General features: G+C 42.5%; 1 protein-coding gene across 2 annotated transcripts in view; it reads left to right on the plus strand.

Moving 5' to 3' along the window:
* The first annotated feature begins 543 nt into the window (after positions 1 to 543).
* The window catches only part of Tfb1m (transcription factor B1, mitochondrial), a 42,745-nt gene continuing 17,583 nt past the window's right edge, over positions 544 to 25,705 (plus strand). The window contains exons 1-5 of one of the 2 annotated variants that reach the window (XM_004651282.2): positions 544 to 694; positions 3,505 to 3,656; positions 13,605 to 13,713; positions 15,769 to 15,920; positions 25,095 to 25,214. In XM_004651282.2, coding sequence (XP_004651339.2) covers positions 562 to 694; positions 3,505 to 3,656; positions 13,605 to 13,713; positions 15,769 to 15,920; positions 25,095 to 25,214 — 666 coding nt within the window. In that variant the 5' untranslated portion in view covers positions 544 to 561. Of the gene's footprint in view, positions 978 to 3,504; positions 3,657 to 13,604; positions 13,714 to 15,768; positions 15,921 to 25,094; positions 25,215 to 25,705 lie in introns of both variants that reach the window. The other variant, XM_045158861.1, reaches the window with a different exon arrangement.

A 25,705-nucleotide genomic window follows, 5' to 3' on the forward strand; every position in this document is an offset into this window, starting at 1 on the left:
AAAGTGAGATCTGCACTCTAGTTGCTTGCCTTCTCAAGAGACCGACGAAATCATTTACTCCGCAGAACCACATTCTTCAAATTACTAAGAGAACCAAGCCCTGTGCGGAGCGGGCTTACCGTAGGCCATGCATTGCACGCCCGGTGACGCCTTTGACTTGGTCCCCACGACTTTGAGGTTCAAATTTTGTCCACTGCACAGAAGACAAGACTGAGGCTAAGAGCAGTTAGACGGGCGCCAGGTGGCACCTAACGGAGACGAGGTTCGGAAACACACCGAGCCTTCAAAAGGAACACCAACAAACAGCCTGCCATCACCCGCTTTCAAAGCGTGAAGAGCTCAAGGCTCCGCCCCGTCACCCAAGCCACGCCCACCTCCCAGGCCACGCCCCCTCTCCGGACGCGGAAGTCACCGCGCACCCAGCCTGCACCGCTCCCAGCGACCCGGATTTCCTGTCCGCGCTCGTCGTTTCCGGCTTGGTGTCACTCCGACCAATGAGGAGGCCCTGGAGGCGGGCCTTCGTCCTCGCAGGACCCCGCCCCCTCCGCCCGCACTCCCGTCATGGCTGCCTCGGGGAAGCTCGGCACTTTCCGTCTGCCGCCGTTGCCCACCATTCGGGAAATCATTAAGCTGTACCAACTGCGAGCGGCGAAGCAGCTCTCCCAGAACTTCCTCCTGGACTTGAGGCTGACAGGTGGACGGATGTGCTGTCAGGGTGTCTCCGGGGCGTGGGCGGGTGCTCGGGTTCCCAAGGCCGGCCTGGCAGCCTGGGTCGCTGCGTTGTGAAGAGGGACCGCCCCGGGCTGGCAGGGGTCACGTGAGCCAGCAGCATCCTTACCATCATCATCATCATCATCACCTTGTTTCCAGGGTGCATCCCCCTTCGCTAGTCTCACACATAACTCTTATCTCGGGATTGCAGCAGGAGGATTGCCTCCAGCTTGGGGTCAGCTTGAGCTCCAGAGCAGCCTGACAGGGTCTGTTTCAATTATAATAATACTTTATTATTTAATTTGTAATATAATATTAATAAACAATAAATAAAATAAGTGCTTACTTGTTAAGTCTAAGACAGTCTCTAGGGTGCAGATACCCATTTAGTAAATACATATTGCACAAGCTACTATGTGCAAATATTGGGAATAAATGGGATAACCATGGAGTTTATAGTTTAGTAAGTTTATACTCTTATACTGTATTTATTATTTTTATTTGTTATAGAGGCACCAAGCCAATCTAGAACTCACTCTGTAACCCAGGCTGGCCTTGAATTTACTGATCCATCTGTGTAACTCCCTGCCCTCCCCCGCCCCCTATATTGAGATTAAAGGCTTGAGTCCCCACTGCTAGCTGCTCATGCCTTTTAAAAAGTCACCTCATGAGGTAAAGTTTACATACAGTGATTTCCACCACTTTGAGATGTATGTTTTGAGATGTTTTGACCAATGTGTGTGAGTTTAATCATCATCTTAGCAGACTCCTCTGCAGGGTGAAGCTTGATCTCCTGCAACATAGGGCACTCATCCAGTTCACTGCTGGAGTACTTTTGTTGTGAGATTTTTGATAATTCATTCTACTTTGCTTCTCTTTAAAAAAAAGAAAAAAGTGCTGCAGAGATAGCTTAGTGGTTAAGGTGCTTGCCTGCAAAACCAAAGGATCCAGGTTCAATTCCCCAGTCCCCATGTACTATGCATTAGGTGGCACATACATATGCAATTAGAGGCCCTGGGTGTGCCCATTCTCTGTCTGCCTCTGTCTCCCAAATAAATAAATATTTTTTAAAAAATTAAAAACAAGCAGCATGTTACACCCCAAAAATTAATTTTGATCCAATGATACATGATCCACAAAACACACATGTGATTTTATTTCTTGAACATGAACCTTTATTCTGCTAGAAGCATTATTTCTTTGGGTAAAACAGTTTAACCCCACTCAATTTTTCTCATATTTTATTTGGAAAAAGAACCTAATGCAAGGACTTTAAAAGATTGTCCACTTGTAAATTCTCTGGTTCTAGCAATAACTACTGTCAGCCTTTTCTGCTAGTCATTAGCACATACTAAATATAAAGCATGATTCTCTGCCAAAAATACAGATTAAGTTTTCATTTGCATTTTCTCCTGTGGTAAGTTCATCTAGAGTCATTATTCACTTTTTTCTGTGAGAGAATGAGTTCAGGTTAGTGATTTGCCATGATGATTAGTTCCAAGTTGCCTGAGAAGTTCAAGAGAGAAGCCATTGGTCCTGCCTATGACTTTCCATTTTTAAAACTGGGGCCTGAAGAGATGGCTTAGTGATTGAGGTGCTTGCCTGCAAAACCAAAGGATCCAGTTTCAGTTCCCAAGTACTCACATAAAGCGAGATGTACAAGGTGGTGCATGCATCTGGAGTTGGTTTGCAGTGCATAGAGGCTCTAGCATGCCCATTCTCTGTCTCTGTCTGTCTGTCTCTCTCTTTCTCTTTCTCTTTCTCTCTCAAATAAATAAATAAAATATATATTTAAAAAACCTTCTCAAAACTTTAAAAAACAAAACAAAACTGGGAATATTAAGTTCATGCCACAATGTCTGAGCTTAATTGGTCATTCTTGCTCCCCCCAAGAAACATTTGGCACTTAAAACAGATCAGGGTTTGATTTTAGCATCAGTACCTGAGTAGAAATTCCTTTTGTGCCACTTGCTTTCTATACAAAATTGTACAAATGGAACAGTAGACAAGGATACTAAAATTTAAGCTTAATGGTTTGCTGCTTTTCTATGCTTTCTTAAGGTAAACTAACTTAAACTAATTGAAGAATTGATGGTTCCATTTTAACATGCATATTTGCAAAACTTAAAGCACTCAAGAGGCAAATTAAACTTTTTCTTGAAAATGAGCAAGAATTCAATTGTGTGAGTCTTAATCTGGGAAATCTGTTGACTTTCTGACCACCAAAGTAGCTGGAGGTAAAAACAAATTTAAAAATCAACATGGGGCTGGAGAGATGGCATAGAGGTTAAAACATTTGCCTGCAAAGCCAAAGGTCCCAGGTTCTCTTCCCCAGGACCATGTGTCTAGAGTCCATTTGCAGTGGCTACAGGCCCTGGCATGCCCATTCTTTCTGTGTCTGTCTCTGCTTACAAATAAATAAATAAATAAATAAATTTGTAAATTAATTAAATTTATTTTACAAATAAATAAATTTTTAAAAATTTTAAATCAACATGGAAGATAGTAGATGTGAAAGTAGTCTTCATTGCTTAATAACTACTAAGAAGCACTGTGTTCTTATCTAGCCCACTTTTAGGGATTGGCTTAGTGGAGAAGCAGAATATTTAAGTGTAAGGATCCTGTTTTTATTCAGTGATGGTTAGAATATTGAATAATTTCTGTATGTTCATTCAAGTTGAGAGTTAAGTAAGTTATGGCTACTGAGAATTTTTATAGGTTATTTTTCTTTAAAGTCTGTGTATTGAAATTTTTCATAATAAAAGTAACCAAAACTTCTTTTCTTTTCTTCAGACAAAATTGTAAGGAAAGCAGGCAATCTAACAGATGTCTATGTTTATGAAGTGGGTCCCGGGCCCGGGGGAATCACAAGATCCATTCTCAATGCCGATATTGCCGAGCTTCTTGTGGTTGAAAAGGACACTCGATTTATTCCTGGATTGCAGGTGAGATGTGAAAAAGTGTCTTCTTTAATTGCAGAGAGGGCAAGACCGGGAGAGAACGAGTGTACCAGGGCCTCTAGACTCTGCAAACGAGTCCCGGCAGCACGTGCCCCTTTGTGCAGCTGGCTTTACACTGGTACTGAGGAATCAGACCAGAGTTGTTAGGTTTTGCTGGCAAGCACCCTAACCGCTAAGCTTTCTATCTCCAACCCTCCACCGTGTCTTCTCTTAGGAAGCAAAGACCCAATTTAAACCTTAATCTCCCACGGTGACCGAGGGTTATGCAGTTGCTTCTGAAACCACAGCTTTCCAGATCCTATTCCAGAGGTTTTGACACTGTCGCCCAGAGAGGTCTAGAATCTATTCTTAACAAGCTTCCTCAAATGCCTGTGGACTGCAGTGGGGGCAAACCTGCTTTACACACTTATGCTAAATAAACTAATTTGTTTTCCAAAAAGTTTGTGTGATTTTTACCTGTTAGCTATGCGTGTCATGACCTATCCCTTCAAAAAATAAGTAATGACCAGTAGTCACAGATTAGTATAACTTTCAAAAACTTCGGGTTCAGTAAAGCATCTGCAGGGTCTGGAGATTCGGCTCAGTGGCTAAAGTGCTTGCTTGCAATGCCTGATGGCCTGCCTGGGTTTGATTCCCCAGTACTCATATAAAGCCAGATGCACAAAGTGGCATGTACATCTGGAGTTCATACTGCAGTGGCCCATACTCCCTTTTCCTTTCTCCTTGTAAATAAATCAATAAGCATTCCCACAAGCAAAAGATAGAGACATATGTTAGCAAGTGAAACTAACTGTTAAGTTGAAACATTTTTGTTTAAAAGAATTTTCCAGTGAAGGAAGTTGTACTTACAGGTACAGTAAGGTGTGAAGGAAATGTCCCATGCATCTTTAGAACCTCAGCTACTGCTGTAATATGGGAAAAGCTTGAAGGAGCTGGGCATGTCTCAGCTGGATGGAGTGAGTATTTCCACAGCTGCCTATCAAAAAGATTGGCAATACAGAGTATTAGCTTGTTTTGATCTGTTCCATAGAAGAACTAAAACAAAGGAGAATTGAGAGAAATAGGCTTTGAAATAGGAAAGAGTTAAAAGTTTTTGGTTTTGTTTTGTTTTGTTTTGTTTTCAAAATATTTTATTCATTTGAGAGAGAGAAGCAAAGAGAAAGAACCGGTGCACCAAGGCCACCAGCCACTGCAGACAAACTCCAGGTGCATGTGGCAACTTTGTATCTGGCTTTACGTGGGCACAGGGGAATCCAACCTAGGCTTTACATGCAAGCGCCTCAACCACTGAGCCATCTCTAGAGCCCTAAGTTAAAACTTTTTTAAAAAAAATTGGGAGACATAGATTGTATCAGGGATCATGTAAAGGGAACTCCTTATAAGGAATAATTAATGACTCACAAGCCTTTGTATTATTGCTGTGTAATTCTAAAACTTTAAAAAAGCTCTAAACTATAGGCCTAATGACTAACATTTTCTTATATAACTATAATAGAACAATAAAATGAGTCTTACTTGCAGACAAGAAAGTAAGTTGGTTTAAAATGAGTGCTAATGTTCACTTGTGCATGTGTGTGTTAATGGAAAATTAATTTATGTCAGAACAGTTTGAGGTTCATTTTAAAACCTAGCTAGGACTTTGTGTATATGCGTCCGACTTCTGTAGAAACCTAGGGATTTTTTTTTTATTATCTTGCTCTATACAGTTTTTATGCTTTAAAGAATTCTATAATATTTAATTGCATTGAAATTTTGCCAGTAATAGTTCCCTAAAGATTGCTAAGTATGTTAGGATTATTGTGTGATTCATATTCCTTGAGCAAATGTGAAATTTAAGTGAATTTTACTTTGTACCACACACTTGTTTTAAGAACTGCATCCCAATTGGAGATGGAAGTGGGGACATTGTTATTTCTGGTGAGATTATCAGATGACAGAAAGACACTGAATAACTGTGTGTCATTCTTGTTGTGCTGATTTTTCTAGTCCGTACTAGACATAACAAGTACTCATGTCACTTTCTCACACTTCAGAGACTTTTTACCTCCCAAATCTCTCCATCTGTTATATTTATTTTTTGCTATTAGGCATAGGGGTGAATTAGGCTTGTGTTCATTTTCACTTTAATTTACATATTCTTCCTGGGTCTGAACTAAAGATGCTTGAAGACAGAACTACCGTCTGTCTTTTCTCGCCCAACCCCATTCCTTAGTCTTTGTCTCTTAACCTCCTACCTTGCTTCATTTGCCTATCACCATTTGATGTTCTCAGTATACGTTGTCTTCATGTGTTTGTTATGGACTCGGCCCTGTGGAATATCTGTCACAAGGGTAGAGATTTGAGTCTGTTTTGTTCCTCTGTATGTCTACTACATACAACTGCCTGCTGCATAGCAGTTTCCAGTAATGTCTCACATGGGAAAGAAAATAGCCAATAACCCTGTATATATCCATGCATCAAATTAGCCAACTCTGTCATTTGATAATAAAGGTAAATGGAAGAATTGATTGTCAAAAAGTTGTATGCTTTTTTTTCTAAATATCAAGGCTAATTTCAAGATAAATTGTAGGAAATGTATATTTGACTTCTCATCCATTTCAGAAGCAAAATGAATCTTTAGTGTCTCTAGGCAGGAAAGGAGCTTGCTTTAAAAAGAAATGTTGGGTACCAAATTATCAAACAGGCTTCTTCCTGTAAAGAATGTTTCAATATGTAAAACTACTTGCTATCAGATGTCTTAAATTAATCATAAAACTGAATAAAGGCAGGTGAGAGTGATCTATTTTAAGGATTCCATTTTAGTGAGTTCTAAGCTAATAGAATTACTTTTTAAAGAAAGTGTAATAATTTATAAAATGTCTTCTAGCTAAAAGTCAGTCATTTGTAGCTTCCTTCAGCTCTTGCAGGTGACTCTGGGGGGTGGGGGAGGAGCACCTGGTGACCGCGTGTGTCGTGCTCCCAGCGTGTGGGAAGGGGTCAGGAAGCAGTCCCAGTACTTGAAAGCAGGGTACTGTAACTTGATAGTGAAAAGCATGCACGATGCTGTCTGGCTGCCTGGAATGACTCAGACTATGCTACTGGTTGGTGACACTGGGTGGAACAATTAGTATGAAAAGACGCCCAGCACTTACTCATCGCTGTATAGCTTTGTTATAATCAGTTATCCCTATGCTTTGAGCACCTCTGGTCAGGGCTGGTCTGAGCAAGCCTCAGTGCTGTGGAAACAGGCCTTTGTCTCATCAGACACATTGCTTTCTCTTCCAGCTTGTGCACTTCCTGATGATTTTTTTTTATTTGTTTATTTTTCTTTTTTGATTTTAATTTAATTTAATTTATTTGAGAGAGAGAGAGAGAGAATGGGCACACCAGGACATTCAGCCACTGCAAACAAATTCCAGAAGCATGAGCCCACTTGTGCATCTGGTTTATGTGGGTCCTTAGGCTTTCCAGGAGAGTACCTTGTCCACTAAGCCATCCCTCTAGCCCAGTTGTTTATTTTTCTTGGAATTTTTCACTCAGTGTGTCCTCTGTGCCTTGAAGGGAAGATGAGATTTCCTCACAGCTCAGGGAGCTGGAAGTGGCCATGAGTTCTGCTCCCATTAGTGAATTAGAGGTCATTTCAGAAGAGTGGCTTCCTTCAGAAACGTAGTCCAGATTGTTCCTCATTATTTTTGTGTCCACACATGAATAACCAATAGTAGCTAATATTTATCAACAGCTGGCCACTCTTAAGTGCTTCGTTTTACAGTTTTATTGAGACACAGTTGATGCTCAGTGTACTGCACATATTAAAAAATCTCACCTTGCAGTGTTTTGGCTTGTGTGATCACATGACACCATCATCATGTGGAAGATGCTGAGCCTGGCCGTCAGGATAACAGCTGCTGCTTTGTGATGCTCCCTTCTTCCTCCCTTTACTGTCTTCAGAACACTAATCTGCTTTCTGTAATTCGTTCCATGCTTTTTATAATTCTATGTGAACAGAATCATTCAGTGTTCTTTTTCTACTGTAATGTCTATTTTGTCTGAAGTCTTTTTTATGCAACATAATTGTTTTCACACACGTTGAGGTGTTTATCAGTAGCTTGATGCCTTTATTGTTGTATAGTGTCCCATCATAGGGTTCTGCCCTTTTTGTGGTATCATCGTCTTTTCATAGACTTGCCTGACTAACACACATGCAAGCTATTGACATACTCCCATGCAAGTCTATATAAATGTATACTTTCATTCCTCTTCAGTAAAGACCCAGGAATAGAACATTTGGGTCTGATGATCAGCATGTTAAACTTGTTACAAAACTATGAGACTGTTCGATGGTGTGCCTGTGCATCCAGGAATGGGAGCTGCTCCTGTGATGCACACTTGCTGGCAGCCTTGTGTGGTTCCTTCAGTTCAGCGTCCTATTCAGTGAAGGTGGGTCTTGTGGCTTTCATTTGTGTTTCCGTAGTGACTGACGATGTTGGAAATAGTTTCAGGCACTTTTTGGCCAGCTGCTTCTAAGTGGGAGAATTGTTTAAATCTTTTTGCTTGTTTTAATGATGGTCCTTTGGTCTTATTGTTGAGTTTGAAGAGAACCTGGACTGGGGTATGGCTCAGGGGTAAAGTGCTGGCCACACAAGCATGAGGACCAGATTTCAGATCCCCAGAACCCAGATAAAATTGGCTATTTTAGTATTGCCTCTGGGTTTTTACAATAGTTACAAAAATTATGCCTATTTTATAATCATGAGAGAAAGTCGGTGAGATTGTGAATCAAATCAACAGCTGTTCCATTTGCGATAAGCCTCTAAAGTAACCTTTTGACCTTGAGCTTGCCGTGGAAACTAGCTTCAGTGTAAAAGTAGTAGAGATCTTTGGTCTGCAGGTCAGGACCTTGTAGATGGTTTCTGTTCTAATTATTTCCCCTTCTTGTCGCTGTTTTTAATTAAAGATAATGAAATTTTTAAATTCTTTCATCTCTGTTATAAAAAGGAAGATTGCCTGACTTTCTGTTGTGACAAAAAAACACACGGCTTAGATGGCTGACCACAATACAACGCCAGAAGTAAGTAAAAAGAGGCTTACAGGTGAAGTGATTGCTTAGCCCACTGAATTAAAGTTACAGGGTGCAGAAACAGGCCCAGTGAGAAGGAACAGTTACTGTGGCCACAGAAAGGCTGTAAAAAAAACAAATAAGATACCACCAAGTGGAAAACTTACTATGTCAAACATCTGTGTGGTTCCTTGATGAGGTTTGTGAATAAATTTCTATTGTACATTTTTCTGGTCCTGTTTGAAAAGGTGGCACTGATGGAAATCATGCTGTCCTAGTCCTCTGCCCAAAATACAAACCTATTGTAACATTATCTTTAATTCCCTTGGAATAGCAGCCTTTGTCTGTTTGGAGCATCTACATATGAATCAAATTTAATTTTTCCTCTGTCACATACCGTATTACAGATTCTTCTCATGCTGTTTGTTTTACAGTTTTGCCTAATTCTTCTGCAGGTATTTATTTCAACAGAACTGGTGAATTTGGAAGAAAGTAATGAATGATTAGCTCATTATAGAGTGTTGGCTGCTGTGAGCCCCTTACTGTGAGAAGGTGGCCTAAAGCTTACTAAATAGCCATTTGACATAATTAATTTTGTTCTCAAGGAAATTATAATTTTTGGTTGTTCCAAGAATTGCATAAATTCTTTTTTCATCAATTTAAGTCACCAAAAAGCTACTCAGGTACACTGCAGTTACATGCCTCTGCAGAACAGCTTTCACTGAAATGGTGACTAGCTAAAGGAAAGATTTTTTTAAATAGTCATAAGAATAATGTTCCTGAATTTGTTCTATGACTTACATTAAAGGCATGTCCATTATATTGCTTCTTGTACCTTTTGTGAAACCTAATGTTAGAAAAAAGTTCTTTCTTGGAGAGTTGGTCTAATTACTTCTAGCAGAGTAAGAATTAAACATCTGGGCTGGAGAGGTGGCTTAGTGCTTAAGGCGCTTGCCTGCGAAGCCTAAGGACCCAGGTTTGATTCTCCAGGCCCCACGTAAGCCAGATGCACATGGTAGCGCATGTGTCTGGAGTTCATTTGCAGTGGCTGGAGGCCATGGTGTGCCCATTCTCTCTCTCCCTCTCTCTCTGTCTCTCTTTCTGTCCTCTCTGTCTCTAACAAATAAATAAATCAGAAAAAAAGAATTAAATATGTCATTATGCAAATGAAGAGAGCTAACAGTTCTTAGGTAGCATTACCAGTCCTGTTTCCTTGTATGTGTCTCCTCTTCGTGGCTTAGTTTTCTATTCTACTTTCTTACCCTTAGTTGTTGTGTGCCTTTTACTCAGAGCTGCCTCACATCACATTTTACTAGAAGGTCCAGTGGAAAGCTAAAATGAAAATTGTAGAAGAGTTTGAGAGTGTCGGAGCTGATACTCACTTGCCAGCATTCATGGCTAGTGGTGTTTCCAAGCCCATTCTGCAGTGGCAGCTCCAGGTTTTGCAGTGTACTGCCTCTGGATCATTCTAGAAGGGCTGTAATGGTGATCTCTCCCAACCCACCACCATCCCCAAATAGCGTGACCACAGTGAAAAAATCGTTTTCCTTTATTACTGGTTGATTAGAAAGTGTGTGCGTGTTAGTGCTGTGTATCATTTTGGGTGTTAAAAGGGCTATTCTTTATTCACATAAAGCCAGAGGTACAAAGTGGCGCATGCACTTGGGGTTTGTTTGCAGTGGCGCCAGGAATCCGTGGCGTGCCCATTCTCTCTCCCTCTCCCCCCCTTTCTCCTTGCTAATAAATAAAATATTAAAATTGTTCAAAGGCTGTTGCGCATGGTGCTGTCATTGCAGGCAGCAGGGCATTTTCCCCTAAGTGCCTGCAGGCCTTCGCCCCGCGCTGTGAAGCCAGTTCTTGTCCTGCCGCCAAGCCGGGGCTGCTCAGCTCTATGGGTGGACCATTGGCCAGTGGCAGATTTGGTTGTCACTGACTGAGACTTAAACCTGAAAAAATCAGATAGAAAGCAACTTTATGCTAGAAAAGGAAAGTAGATTTGTATTTTTGACAGCTTTCGAGTATGTGAGTGTGGGGGAAATTAATGTTTCAAATGTGATCACCAGAGCACACAAATTAATACCGAAGAGGCAAGTTTACATTGTTTTGCTCTAGTCCTAATTGCTCATTATTTACTTTATATATATTGGCATCATGTAACATAAGCTTTTAGTTCTGCCTCTTTGTTTTTGATATGCTAATTTGTTTTGTTTTAATTATGTGAAGTATAATTATAGAAAATTTAGCCTCCTTCATTGGTGGTAAATGCTCTCATTAAATTCTCAGTGTTTATGGAGTAAGTCCATGTCCCACAAGAGCGTGCCTTCTCCAGATTTAACATATTTAAATTGTGTTTTCTAAGATTTACTGTCTGGAACTCATGAGGTCAAGTTTTAGCAAATCATGGTGATTTAAAAATAATCCCTAAGAAGATTAGTATATTAATACCAGAAGTATGCATTAGTTTTCATAAATTGTCAAGGCTAACCATATCAAATTAAATCCTGAACTTAAAATGCTCAGCCCCTTACTGATATTTTGGCTGTGTACTTCTGAAATATTATTTATGTGATTTTTGCAACCTTTTTTTAGTGAAATCTTTGTAAGTTTCACTCCCCTACAAATTTTGAGGGCCAGATTCTGCAATAGCTTCCAACTTCATGAAGAGTCGAGTTCTGCTTGGTAATTCATGACTCACTTGCTGCTGTTGTCTACTGCGCACTGTTGGAGCGGTAGACTCTGGTCACGTAAACAAGGAACAAGGGCCTCTCGTAAGCTTGGTTATAGAAGGCAAGGAAAAACACAGAGTCTATTGCAAGTGCTGTCCACAAACATAGGCAAGACGCAGTAAGAAGATGGGTGGGGGAAGTCAGCAGGCTGTTTGCCTAGCTCATAGGTCACTCCCTGCTTTCTCCCATGAGGCCTCGTTCAGCTTTCCTGACAGTTGCTTACAGCAGAGTGTAAAAGGAAAAATACCATCTTCAGTGAGCTAGAGGAGGAGAACATGAGCACCCAGGACAGAGTTCCATTTGAGTTCCTCATGCCCTGGGGGACTAGGGCAGCAGCAGTAACTGAGGTGAGCCAGGGATCTCTGCACTGTCAGGTTAGAGGTGTGCAATGGGAAAGGGCTCACCCCTGTCAAGTTTTCACCGCAGGTGGGAAAGGACTCACCCCTGTCAAGTTTTCACCTCAGGTGGGAAAGGGCTCACCCCTGTCGTGTACTCACTTCAGATGGAAAGCACTCACCCCTGTCGTGTACTCACTTCAGATGGAAAGGACTCACCCCTGTCGTGTACTCACTTCAGATGGAAAGGACTCACCCCTGTCGTGTACTCACTTCAGATGGAAAGGACTCACCCCTGTCGTGTCTTCAGCTCAGCAGTGATGGTGTTTACTGATTGTGTTGACTGTATTTTAAGCATTATAAGCTTGGGGGCCAAATGTTTGTGCATCTGGCTTTTATGTAGATATTGGTGAATCAAACCCAGGCCATCAAGCTTTGTAAGCAAGTGCCTTTAACCACTGAGCCATCTCTCAAGTGCATCCTTTGGCTCTTAAATCCTTTCCACTCCACCACGGTCCCTGAGCCGTTGAAGGCTGTGATAAAGATGTCTCATTAAGTGCGAAGCACTCAGCTCTCACTTCTCAGCATTTTGATGAATCTTGAGTCCTCCCAGCAGTCACTTCCAGCTGAAAACTGAGAGAAAGCATTACTAATACATACACATAAACTAAAGAATATAGGGGGCAATTTGGTGGGCATAATATATCCATGTAGTCAAACTGTAGTAACTTCCCTCTAAAGTTTGTGACCTAGTTTTTACCTACCATGAATCAAGATTTGTTTTGGATGTCAGAAGCACTTAACACACATTTGCAGCTGGCTTTGCCTTAGGCTCTCTTTAAGCTAGTCGCCAAAGTTTTTAGTACCTTCCATGAGAGTATAATGTTAAGGAAAGTACCCAAGAAGAAAAATACTAAGATTAAAAAGGAAAGGGTGTTTTCTTGTCTGTTGCTTTGTTTTTCTGGTGCCAGGGATGGAACCCAGGACTTTATCCATGCTGAGCAAGCACCTCACCTCTAAGGCCCATCCCTGGTTGTTTTTCTTTTGTTTTGCCCAGAAAGATGAAGGAAATAAGAAAGCAAGTGACTGGGGCTGGGGAAATGGCATAGTGGTTAAGGCATTTGCCTGAGACTACTAAGGACCCCAGTTCAATTCCCCAGGACCCATATAAGTCAGATGCACAAGGGGGCGCATGCGCCTGGAGTTTGTTTGCAGTGGCTGGAGGCCCTGGTATGCCATTCTCTTTCTCCCTCTCTCTTTCTCTCCCCCCCCCCCGCCTCTTCCACTGTCTCTCTCAAGTAAATACATAAAATATTTAAACAAAAAAGGAAGGAAGAAAGAAAGAAAAAATAAATGACTGGCAAGTGGAAGTAGGCTAAGGTGAAATGTGGCTGTTGTGAACACACACAGGATGGTTCTTGGGTTGGCAGTGACTGTGGTCTGGGAAGGATGAAGAATAAGGATCCTGCAGTCTGAGAGGGCCCCAGAATGCCACGTGGGACCTGGCATTGGCATTCAATCTAACCTCCTAGGTTGGAGTTGAGGTTATGCCACATGTATTCTGTACAGAAATAGAAGGTGTTCCGTCATCAAAGTCCAACCGGTGCATTGTTTGAGTTTTTGAGCTCTTGTACCCAGATCTGTTACCGTCACTCATCCCTCGTCTGTGTCAAAGGGAACCAGTGGTGTGTGGCAGAGGCGGGCTCTGTCCGCTGTCCAGAGGCGCTCCGGTGTTCAGTCTTCAGCTCTTCCCTCTGGTGAAGGAGGCCGGGCTTGAGGCCTGGGCTTTGCTGCCATGCAGTTGGTGAGCTCATTTTATTGACCTTGTGTAAACTAGATGCTCTCTGACGCAGCGCCTGGAAAGCTGAGGATCGTTCATGGAGACGTGCTGACGTTCAAGATAGAAAAGGCTTTTCCAGAACACCTGAAAAGAAAATGGGAAGATGGTAAGTGCTTTGCTTTGTTTTGGGGAAGAGGGAGGCTTGTTTCATTTTCTTGATATCACGATTCTTTGTATTTATTAATGTACATTGTAATTTCTTGTGCTTTCCTACTCCTACTTCCAAAAATAAAATACGGTTACTTTTTTTTACCTGTTTGGCTGGTTTTGCTTTTGGACACTGACTCTGGCCTGCTATTGGAGTCCCTCGTACCACAGCCTTCCAAGTGCTGGTGTGACCATGTGTATTGTCATGTCTTCCAACTGCTGCTGTGACCGTGTGTATTGTCATGTCTTCCAAGTGCTGGTGTGTCTGTGTGTATTGTCATGTCTTCCAAGTGCTGGTGTGTCTGTGTGTATTGTCATGTCTTCCAAGTGCTGGTGTGACCATGTGTATTGTCATGTCTTCCAAGTGCTGCTGTGACCGTGTGTATTGTCATGTCTTCCAAGTGCTGCTGTGACCGTGTGTATTGTCATGTCTGGCTTAGTGGTTCCTAATTTTAATTTCTTTGTCTCATTTCCTTACATTTTAGTTACTTTGCAAGTAAACTCTTCATTTTTATGATGCTATGTAAATGTTGGTTAATCTATTAGGGGTAACTTTTTCCAGATGGTAAACAAGAGTGTTGTAGTGAGCCCAGCCACCCCAGACCTTTCTTTAACACTGCCGTCACGCTCTGACCAGCTGAGGCGCTCTTCCGTCAAGGACAGCTGTTTACTGGGTCCCTGCAGTGTTCGAGCTCTGGGAAACACGGGGCAGAAGGTCCATATTTGTTGCTAATTATCCTTTCAGAACAAATGGAAAAGGGGTGTTTGACATACACAGCTGCTCCTGTGTCTCCGACCTCGAAGGGTCATGCTCCTTCAGTGCTGGGGCTCCTAGTCCCCTGCTTTTAGACTGCTCCCCAGCACCCAGCCCCACCTCACCCACCGCTTCCGGCTAGAAGAACCGCTGCTCTTTTCTCTCCCGATAGCCGGCTCTGCTTCGAGCGCAGGCGCGGCGTGTCTTCCCTTTGACGCTTGTGAGCTTGTTCTTACCTGTTCTGTGTGCTTTGTGCATGTATGAGGTGCACATGTGTGTTTATAGATGTGTGTGCATGCACACATGTGTGGATGCAGGTTCATGCGTGTGCCTGTGGCAGCCGTAGGGCATCAGTGGGTGCTTTGCCTTATTCTTTGAGACACTGTCCTGCCCGCTAGCCTAGTCCTCACTGCTTGGGCCTTTAGGGTTACTCCTCTCTGCCTCCTTAGCCGTGGGATTACAGGCACGTGCCACCGTGCCCCGTACTTTATAGGAGTGCTGGGGATGCCATCTTAGGTCCTTTGTGGCAAGCACTTTATCCGCTAGGAGCTATTTCCCTGGCCCCCGATTTTATTGTTATGGGTTTTTGTTTCTTTATTTTTTTCCAGGGAAGATCTCCCTGTAGAGCCTAAGCTAGTCTCAAACTTAGGGAACAGTGTAACCTTGAGCTTCTGCCTCATTTTCCCCTGTGCTGGGCTCTCGTTATTTTTCTCTTTTGGGCAGTGCTGACTTGAACCCAGGGGCTTGCCCATGCGAGGAGAGCACTCTGCCACCCGCCACACCCCAGCCTCGCTCTTGACTCTTCTTTGCCAGTGATTCTTTTTTCACCCACCTTGTGTGTTTGTTTTCTTTCTGGGATTTTCTCGGTGGGCATTTTTCTCTTTTTACGCTACAGATTGGCCTGGTCTTATTTTCCACCTAAATATCAAGACCGCTCATATGTTAGTGCCCAGGCTTTATGCCCTCCTGGACACCTGGCCCTCTGACAGCCCATGGGCACTTGAGCGTCGTCATGCCCAAAGAAGATTATCTTTCCTCTCACACCATCCTTTCCTAAGCCAGAAACCTGTGAGCTTTGGCTGAACACTAACTAGGTAAAAACCTTTTCCTCAATAGATAAAACATCTGATTGTGAGAAAAGTCACAATTACATTTTGAAGAATATATGAACTGAAAAATTAACATCCATTTTAATTAAAACCATATTTAGAATATATTCATGAAATGACTCCAAATTACTTTTTCCTTCCTACCAAACAGATCCTCCAAATGTACATATTATTGGAAATCTGCCTTTTAGTGTTTCAACTCCACTGATCATCAAATGGCTTGAAAAAATGTCTCTTCAAGACGGACCTTTTGCATATGGCAGAACTCCGATGACTTTAACTTTTCAAAAGGAAGTGGCTGAGGTAAGTTTTAACTTCAGCCATTTCATCATATGTTCAAATTTCAAAACAAAATAATACTTCATTTTTAGCACTGTAAGTTCTAGGTTATAGTAATTTACATTCAGAAAAGCCAATAACAGCTCAGCCAAAAATCAGATGTTATGAAGATAACAGACAAAACTGCTAGAAGCTTCCAAAGGAGAACAGGAATGATATGTGTGAGCCCAGAAGGCAGTTTGGTGAAGAAAAGGCCAACACTGGTATAGGCACAGTCAGAGAAAGAGAAGAGCTGAGTGATGTTGACCATACCTTTATACAGAGAGATTGCCCTGTGAGACCTCATAATCGGACCTGTCTATTCAGTGGGATGCCAGCTAAAGAAGGCACTCATCATTGTGGAGCTGAAAGGGGCCAGAGGCTAGAAGGCCTCATTGCCAGCATGGAGGCTCTCGCTTAAACCCTACCTCAGCGGCGTCTGCTGAGCCTGCCTGCCTTGCAGAAGCATTCCATTCACTGTGGAGAGAAAGCCTGCAGGGTGGACAAGGGCTGCTTGCAAGATGGGACAACAGGGCTGTGTTTAAAGAGGGGTCTTCATATTATAAGCCCACCTCACTCTGATAGCATTTCCTGTCCAAGGTAATTAAGAATTTGGGGTCATCCTCTTTGATAGTCTTAGCACACAGATTAGTATCTATATCATACACTCTCGTTTTGTATACTTTTCAGCTTCTTATAAGTAGATTCATAAATAAGTAGTGGTCTTTTCCTGAGCATCTTATGTCACGTTGTTCATAGCTCTGGTTCATGTACGTGGCTGTGCGTTATGTCTCATAGCTCTGGTTCATGTGTGTAGCTGTGTGTTCTATGCATTCCTTTATTGTCCTCATTTACCCAGCTGCCTATGTGGTAACCTAGAATTAGCTTCAGTGTTTTGCCATCATTAGCAAAACTATCATAAAAGATCTTGGACACAAGGGTAAGATTTCTCTAGGATATGCACCCAGAAGTGGAACTGCAAATCAGCGATGAACAGCTCTTGAAGCCATTAGGCCTTTTTTATTCCAACTAGCAGTGTGTATAAGTTTACTTTAGTCTTTCCAGATCTAGGTAAAGCCAGACTCACACATTTTTTTAAAATATATTTATTTGAGAGAGAGAAAGGGGGAGGGGAAAGAATGGATCTGCAGGTAATAGTATATTATTGTGTCTTATTTGTCTTTGCTGATTTTTTAATGATAATTTTATTGATTAGTCTAATAATGATGCTCAGGTGCCATCTTGCATATGTGGATTTCCCTGAGTATTTTACTTGTGAGCTGCTTGCTCTTATCTTTGTTTTACTGATCTAGAGTTCTTACATATTCTCCATACTAGTCCCTTATTCGTTCAGTGTGTTACAGATTTTCCTTGTGTACTATGACATACTATCATGGCCTCTTTACAGTTTCTTTTGACAATCAGAGGTTCCCTTTAATTTTTTACTAGCATATATTAACTATACAAAATAATGGGCATCATTATGACATTTTCACACATGTCTAATATACTTTGATCCTATTTATTCCCCAATTCTTCTCTTATCTCGCTAAAACTCCTTCCACTGATCCTTTCCCTTGATAATGTTTTGGTTTTTTCCTTTTTGAGGTAGGTTCTCCATCTAACCCAGGCTGACCCAGAATTCACTATGTAGCCTCACGGTAACCTAGAACTCACAGCAATCCTCCTACCTTTGCCCCCAGGTTTGATAATCTTAAGTTTTAAACTATGATTGTAGCTTTTTATGTCTATTAAAGAAATCCTTTTGTATATCTTGAAAGGATATCCTTCTGTTATCTTCTAGAAGTATTATGTTTTACCATTTACATTTCTGTCCATGTCCACTTGGGATTGACTTTTTTATATGGCCAAAGCAAGAAATCATTTTTACTAATTTTAATCCCTATTAACCCCATTTTTTATCAAGTCTGCCCTTCTCTGGTCTCTCATCAATAGTGTAAACCTAATGAGAGAAAAGAAAGGTATGAAAAGGCCCAATTAAAATTACAGAGATTGAGCTGGGTGTGGTGGCGCACGCCTTTAATCCCAGCACTCGGGAGGCAGAGGTAGGAGGATCACAGAGAGTTCGAGGCCACCCTGAGACTACATAGTGAATTCCAGGTCAGCCTGAGCCAGAGTGAGACCCTACCTCAAAAAACCAAAAAAAAAAAAAAAAAACAGAGATAACAGTGCAATATTTTAAGTGGCAAACACGTAGAATTAAGAGCAGGTTAGGGTTTAGGAGCGGTGCTGTTCTGTTTTGTTGTTGCATGGGGCTGGGAATGGGACACAAACCAGGCCAGTACTCCACCACTGAACTGCATGGGAGAGCTGCTTTAAGATCTTGGCTAACAACTGCATTGCATTTCATTCTTTACTGTTCCACTGACTGAGATTTTTCCTGCTTCTTGCTGTAGACCCATTTTTTTGTTGTTGTTTTGAGGAGAAACCAAATATTATGAGAATTTATTTTAATGTTGTTGAGTGCTGGATTTTTTTTTTTTTTTTTTTTTTTTTTTTTGGTGTTGGGTTTTTTTAAGGTTTCTTGTATGTTGTTAGGGCATGCTTTTAAAGTTTGTTGTTAAGAATCTAGAGTAGCCCACATTTGAGGACTAATTGACCCCTACTAAGTACAGTTGTTCTAGGGACGCCGTCCTACCTCCGTGGTTTAAGTCCTCGCTACAGTAGCTCATGGAATGAAAACTATTCTGACCCTGTTTGAGCTCCAGTTACTCCCGCTGCTTTCTCAGAGTTCTTTTTCCAGCCTTCTAGCCTGGGTGTGGGGAGATTAGGGTTCTAAAGACTTGGGGGACCAGCCTGCATATAGGTGCTCTAGCTCTCCACCTCTCCTCACCTCTTCCTTGTCTTCTCCCTTCTTCACTCCTGTCCTCCTTCTCCTCCGATGTCAGTAAGAGAAAGAATCAGTGCTTCCAGATGTGCAGACCATGTCTCCCCAAGAGAGGCCTCTGGGCCTCCCTTGCCCCGCGAGCATCTGGACACTTTCCTCTCGGCTAACTTGAGTGTGTCCTGAGAATGTCAGATCTCAGAGCCATCTCTGTTTACCTGTGTTCCTCCCACACATTTCTCTAAAGATTCGGTAATGCCTGGAGTCACTTTGGTCATCATGGCTGAGGGATGTGTCTGGTATTCATGGACTGAAGTAAAGAATGCTGGTAAACATTCCTGAAGGCACAGGAGAGCTGCCCCCTCCACCATCAGTACAAAGACTGGCCCAGTATTAACCAGCTGAATGTGTTGATATGCCAAGGCTTTAAAACTTTTTTCTTTTATTTTTTTTTTAGTTATTATTTATTTATGTAAGGAAGAGAGAGAGAGAAAGGACTGCAAGCAAACTAAAGATATGCCACTTTGTACATCTGACTTTATATGGGCACTGGGAAATTGAACCCAGGCAAGTGCCTTTAACTACTAAGCTATTTCTTCAGCCCTAAAATTTTGCCTTTTTGTATTTGGCAATAACATCTCTTTCACTATGGTTCTAGAACATTCCAGCATACACATTTAGGACCCTTTTGTATTATATGGACACAATAGATCATATCACCACTTCTTCCAGAGTCTGTTGTTTCCTGTTCATGAGTCTGTTGATTTCTGTTTATCTGAATTGGGCCCTTGCTTGTAATTTCCTCTCTCTCTCTTTCCTTCTAAACCTTTACATTTGCTGGTTCATCTTCCAGGCAGGTATTGCTTAGACCGAGTTGAGACTAAGTTAAGATTTCCAGGGATTTCTCTTCCATCCAGGAGCGGGACTCCTTCATGAAAGCAGCGGCCAGTGGAACAAGACTGAATGAGCTAATGAGGGTCATTTAACTGTGGCTCTTTCTTTGCATGTGATTGGTATTGCTTGACTGTGCTGTTCTTTGTTGTTATAGAAGGACACACATTCTCTTAGTCCCAAATTAATAGGTTAAAAATAAAAATACACATTTGGTAGTTCTGACAAAAACCATTCTGTTCACACCTGTACCATTCTCACACAAAATAAAAGGTTTTTATGTACCGAGCAGTTCTCCAAGTCTCCGACACCAGCTGGGTATACTGTAATTTCTGGCACTCTCCACCTGAAGCTAGTATTGTGCCTATAAAATGGGGACTTGGACCCACAGTGGACTGACGAGCCCCCAGGACTTCTGAATGTCCAGATATAATTCAGAGGTCCCTGAGACACCTCCAGGTTCCATAGTTTGTCAATATGGCTCATAGAATTTCACCTGCGTTGAAGAAAGTAGATGTCAGGTGGTCTTTCTGGTAGCCAGACCCCTGGTACTTCCCTGCGTCATCTCTAGTCTAAAGTCACGTGTCATCAGAAGGGCTCATGAGTAGCAAAAGACACGCTTTACTCCACGAAACCCCAAGGACGCTCAGAGCCTATGCTAGGAACCGGGGCCCAAAACCAAGGATTTGTCCAATCATGCCACATTGGTGGATGTTTTTCCTTAACTCACATGATTACGCGATGCAAAGCCCCGGGACCGTCTTCTCCTCCTCTCCTGGCCGGGGAGCCGAGCACAGAGGGGACGAGGCTTCCGTGCTGGAGTCATCTTCAGTGACTCACGCAGCTGTGGTTATTTATGACAGTGCTTTTTTGTTTTGGTTTTATTTTTGGTTTTTCGAGGTAGGGTCTCACTCTAGCTCAGGCTGACCTGGAATTCACTATGTAGTCTCAGGGTGGCCTTGAACTCTTGGTGATCCTCCTGCCTCTGCCTCCCAAGTGCTGGGATTAAAGGCGTGAGCCACCACACCCAGCCTATGGCAGTGTTTTGACTTCGCCGTAGGCAATGACTATATTTTTAAAAATTTTTTTTGTTCATTTTTATTTATTTATTTGAGAGTGACAGAGAGAGAAAGAGGCAGAGAGAGAGAGAATGGGCGCACCAGGGCCTCCAGCCACGGCAAACGAACTCCAGATGTGTGCGCCCCCTCGGGCATCTGGCTAACGTGGGTCCTGGGGAATCGAACCTTAAACTGGGGTCCTTCGGCTTCACAGGCAAGTGCTTAACCACTAAGCCATCTCTCCAGCCCGACTATATTTTTTTTTAACAAAGATTGATTTTAGTTAAATTTTTGCATGAACATTGAGAAAAGTTTCCATTGAGTCTACAATCGATGGAACGCACTCAGTGTACAGGAAGCAGCTCCTGGTTGGTCTCCACGTTTCCCAACATGAAAGCTTCGGAGGGAGGCTGTGTGGCCGCGTTAGCCTGGGCGAGAGTGCCTGTCCCTCAGCACAGAGAGCTGTCACCTTGCCGTGTTGTGAGTCACAAACAGAATCGGGTGACACACTCCTCTTCCTTTCCTTAGGACTGCAGTATCCTACAAGTGTAAGAATCTACCTGAGCGCATTAAGACGCCTGTAGATAGGGTTAAGTTACAGCTCATAAAATAGAAATCCGACTGTAGCAACAAAGGACGCCTTTTCTAGAAATCTCATCTAACCTCACTTTATGGTTGATGGAACTGAAGCTTAGCGTGGTTTCCCATCTTCCTACAGGTCATGGAGCAGTTGAACTTGAACACAGGGTATATGTTTTCTGCTAAAGTCATGCCATTAAAGTGCCCCATTTTGCTGGACCCATGTGTTTTTGCTAAATGGGCCCAGCATCAGCCTCTTTGTCTTCTGCCATTTCCAGGAGACCCTGGTAGGTCATGGGCAAATCTCTAACGGGGAGGGTGTCACCTCCCAGTAATAACAATGTGCTTAATGCTCCTGACTGTGCAGCTTCATCTCAAGCCCAGTTTTTCTGCCTAAAATTATTTTAGACGAGAAAGACAAAACAGAAGAAACCGCTATCCATGTGACTTGCTTGACCTGTTGTTATTCTTATCCTCAGAATGGTTTTTAGAAATGAAGGGTTAGTGCCAGCGCTGACTGGTTCACCCTGACTTTTTGTTGTTAAGAATCATCTACTAATGGATTTCGGGTTTCATAGCTTGACCTATGATCTGTCTATCACAGAAAGAGCAGCGCATGTTGGAATGGTTGATAGACCATTTACCTTCTAGATTAGCTCTTAATGAAGTCTTTGTAGGGCTTTCTCAACCGGGGCTTGATTTTTTTTTTTTACTTAATGAGCACTTATGTGCTACTGTATTCTAAATTAAAATCTAAGGCTCACCTGTTTCCATCTCCACACTGTGGGGATACTTTCAGTAAAGACTGAATGGGTCTAGATGATGGTTGGAATGCCCCCTCCCCTGACTGTGCTCCCCTGACTGTGAGTGTCTAGTGCTCTACGTGAAATACACTTTAATATGCTTTTACATCAAATGAGATACTTCCATTCTTTACATGTTTGCTTTTTTTAACTTCTTGAAATCATTATTGGAATCACAGTTTTCAAAAACACAGTAAAATATTAGCTATGTCTTAAGAGGAAGGAAGGAGATCTTGGATGAAATAGTTTTTAAGACTGTGGCCAGTTTTTTGATTCACTTTTTTTAATTTCATAGTTAAATTCATGCTAGATTTTAGGCAAGTTCCTTAATTAGTGGGCCGTATCTCGAGGTTCATGCGAGATTTTAGTTTTAAAGGTCTACTTTAGTGCTGGGCATGGTGGCTCCTGCTTGCAATCCCAGTACTCAGGATGCTGAGACCAGCCTAAACATGTCTCCAAAAAAGCTGGTGGGGAGGGGGCCAGGAAGGAAAAGAAAGAGACAAGAAAAAGGTATGTTTTCTGTTTTGAACTATACCATTGAATTACAGATTAAACAGCTAACGTGCTAAAATGTGGTGTTGCTTCTTGTCTGTTTGAACCCAATGGTAAAAGTAAACTTGATGTCTTTATGAGGAAGTAGGAAAACTTTTCACAGTTCGTATCAGAAGCTTATTCTTTAACATGAGTTCATGTTCCTATTGTTTGTCTTCACGTTTGCTGGAGGCTACGTGCTTCTCTTCGGTTATGCTTTGCTGAGGAGCAGTTGACTTTGTCTTAGGTGCTGCATCAACTCGTCATTTACCTTGAATTTGGCTTCCCATGTAGACAAGAACCAGGTTATTAAAATAAAACGGTGGGAGTGGGGTGAGATTAGGAGATGGCTTCTGAGTAGCAAAACAGAAACCAAGACATCTCCACATGTGCCTGTAGAAAATGGCCTGAGCTTCTCATTCAGAACTTTTTTTTTTTAATTGAGAACTTTAGTGTATGAGTAATAATGCTTTGCAAGGTAGTCCTTCCTCTGTTTTGTTTTCTTGCTCCCTTTGTCCTCCTCTGTCCTCCATGGCAAACGTTGATGGACCCAGAACCATGCTGGCCTTATTGCTGACCACTGGTGGGGTCATGAGTGTGCCAGTCAGTTCATGTCAGGACAACAGGGCCCCAAAGTACGCCCATGCATCCTGTGGCTCTCACAGTCTTTCCTGTTCTGCAGTGCTCCCTCGCACTTGGAGAGCATGTTAGAAGTCCCCTTTAGCACTGAGCTCTGGGCAGCCTCATATTTTCTACTTTGATAAGTTTGGAGTCTCCTCGGTGCCCACCACCAGCTCTGTCGAGAAGCTTCCCTAGCTGGCAGAGAGAGAAGCACTCATAGTCCTTCAGCAGCTACCTCTGCCGTATTCCCTGAGCCCTGGCAGGTGTGGTAGAAGTGTCTCTTCCAGGGCTAAGCCTGGTCTTTTTCTTTGTGTTGTCATTTTACTAAGTACTGGGTCTCCCTGGTATTTGTTGCCAAGACTGAGAACAGTATTAATCAAAGGGTTTAAACTTAAGACACTTGGAAGGCTGTTTGGTGGGATAACATATCTGGTTAGCCAGAGGACAATGGAAGCTTCACTCTAGGGTCTATGACCTTTTAAGCTGTAGGCTTTTGACTTGGTTCTCAGTACCAAGCATGAATTCCCTCCCACTGAGTGGGCCTCATACCCAGTCCGAGAGCAGCTGCTTAACCCCATAGTCGCGTGTCACTGGTGCACTGGAGGGTACATCTTGCCTGGCTGCTTGCTTGTGGCTTGCGGGTTCCTCATTGGTTCAGACTGGAGATGGCTTTTCCCTCCAGTGCTCGCTCACAGGTGCCCTCCAGTGCAGTGGCAGCTGCCCAGCAGGGAGATGCCCCCAGCTCAGTTCCAGTTTGATTTCTCAGTGTCCTGTCGCGTCTCCACTGACGGGGTACTAGCATCTCACAAAACCTGTCTTCTAATTTTACAAAAGGCAAAACTCTTAAAGTCCAGATTATGTAAATACCATGCCTAGAAGGTGAGAAGCAGCAAAGGAAAGGGCCTGGCAGGCTGGTAGGAATATTTCTTTCTTTTGTCTCTCCGTCTCTCTCTTCCTCTTCTTCTCTCTTTCCCTCTTCTTACCTGCCCTCTTTGTTGCCTCTTTCTCTCTCAAATAAATAAATAAAACCTTTTTTAAAAAAAGAATGTTCATTCATATATTGGAATAATTCAGAAAATTAATCTTTAAGCATTTTTAGTCTTCCAAATTTCTGCATCAAATGTTTACTGGTTGTTTTCTATAGAACTTTCCATGTAGGATAAAATACTGGCTTGAAAATCCCTAACAGTCAATGGTAAGGAAGTTTTCCTACCTGATTTTTGAAAGTGCATTATGTAAGATCCAATTGACACAGGGTGTATCTTGAGTTTATAATGATGTTGGGGGTTGGCTACTTTATAAGTTATTTTTAAAAATTCAGCATCAGGCTAGAGAGATGGCTCAGCAGTTAAGCACTTGCCTGTGAAGCCTTAGGACCCCGGTTCAAGGCTCGATTCCCCAGGACCCACATTAGCCAGATGTACAAGGGGGTGCATGTATCTGGAGTTCGTTTGCAGTGGCTAGAGGCCCTGGTACACCCATTCTTTCTCTCTCCCCTCCTCCCCCGCCTCTTTCTCTCTGTCACTCTCAAATAAATAAAAAGTAAAAAAAAAATTCAGCATCAAGCCAGGCATGGTGGTGCACACCTTTAATCCCAGCACTCAGGAGGCAAAGGTAGGAGGATCACCATGAGTTCAAGGCTGAGACTACATAGTGAATTCCAAGTCAGCCTGGGCCAGAGTAAGACCCTACCTCCAAAAAAAAAAAAAAAAAAACAAACAAACAAACAAAAAATCAGCATCAAAGATTATGGGATTTGGGCTCCAGTGATTCTGTCTGACAAGACTGAGAATGACAACTATTTGCTACATGTTCTTTTTGTCCCCCGTAGAGACTTGTAGCCACTACAGGAAGCAAACAGCGCAGTCGCCTGTCCATCATGGCTCAGTACCTCTGCAACGTGGAACACCTCTTTACGATTCCAGGAAAAGCTTTTGTCCCCAAGCCAGAGGTAAGTGTCTGCTTGTGTGTTTCAGTATCAGAACTGTTTTTAAATCTTTTTAAGTACGTATTTATTTATTTGAGAGAGAGATAGAGGAAGAGGCAGAGACAAAGAAAATGGATGCACCAGTGCCTTCAGCTGCTGCAAACCATTTGTGCATTTGGCTTATGTGGGTCCTTCGGCTTTGCAGACAAGTGCTTTAATCACTAGGCCATCTCTCCAGCCCCAAACCTAGTTTTTGTTATAATCTGTGTTGCCCTGACAATGTGTTATAGGCAACAGTTTCTGGAATCTAAAACCTGTATGCAAACTGTATTGTAACTCTTTACTTCTCCTGAATGGGAGCCCCTACCCGGAGTTCTTACTCCAGTTTGTCCTCCCTTGGATCAGGTGACAGTGTTGAGGTTCACTCTCTGTCATCAGTTGCCGTCATTGTCAAGCCCTGCTACTCCTAGAAGCGTCTCAGTGTGGGAGGTGAAGTCACGGTCACCACGTCCTTG

This window comes from Jaculus jaculus, chromosome 9 (genome assembly GCF_020740685.1).
Source record: "Jaculus jaculus isolate mJacJac1 chromosome 9, mJacJac1.mat.Y.cur, whole genome shotgun sequence".
Lineage (NCBI taxonomy): Eukaryota > Metazoa > Chordata > Mammalia > Rodentia > Dipodidae > Jaculus > Jaculus jaculus.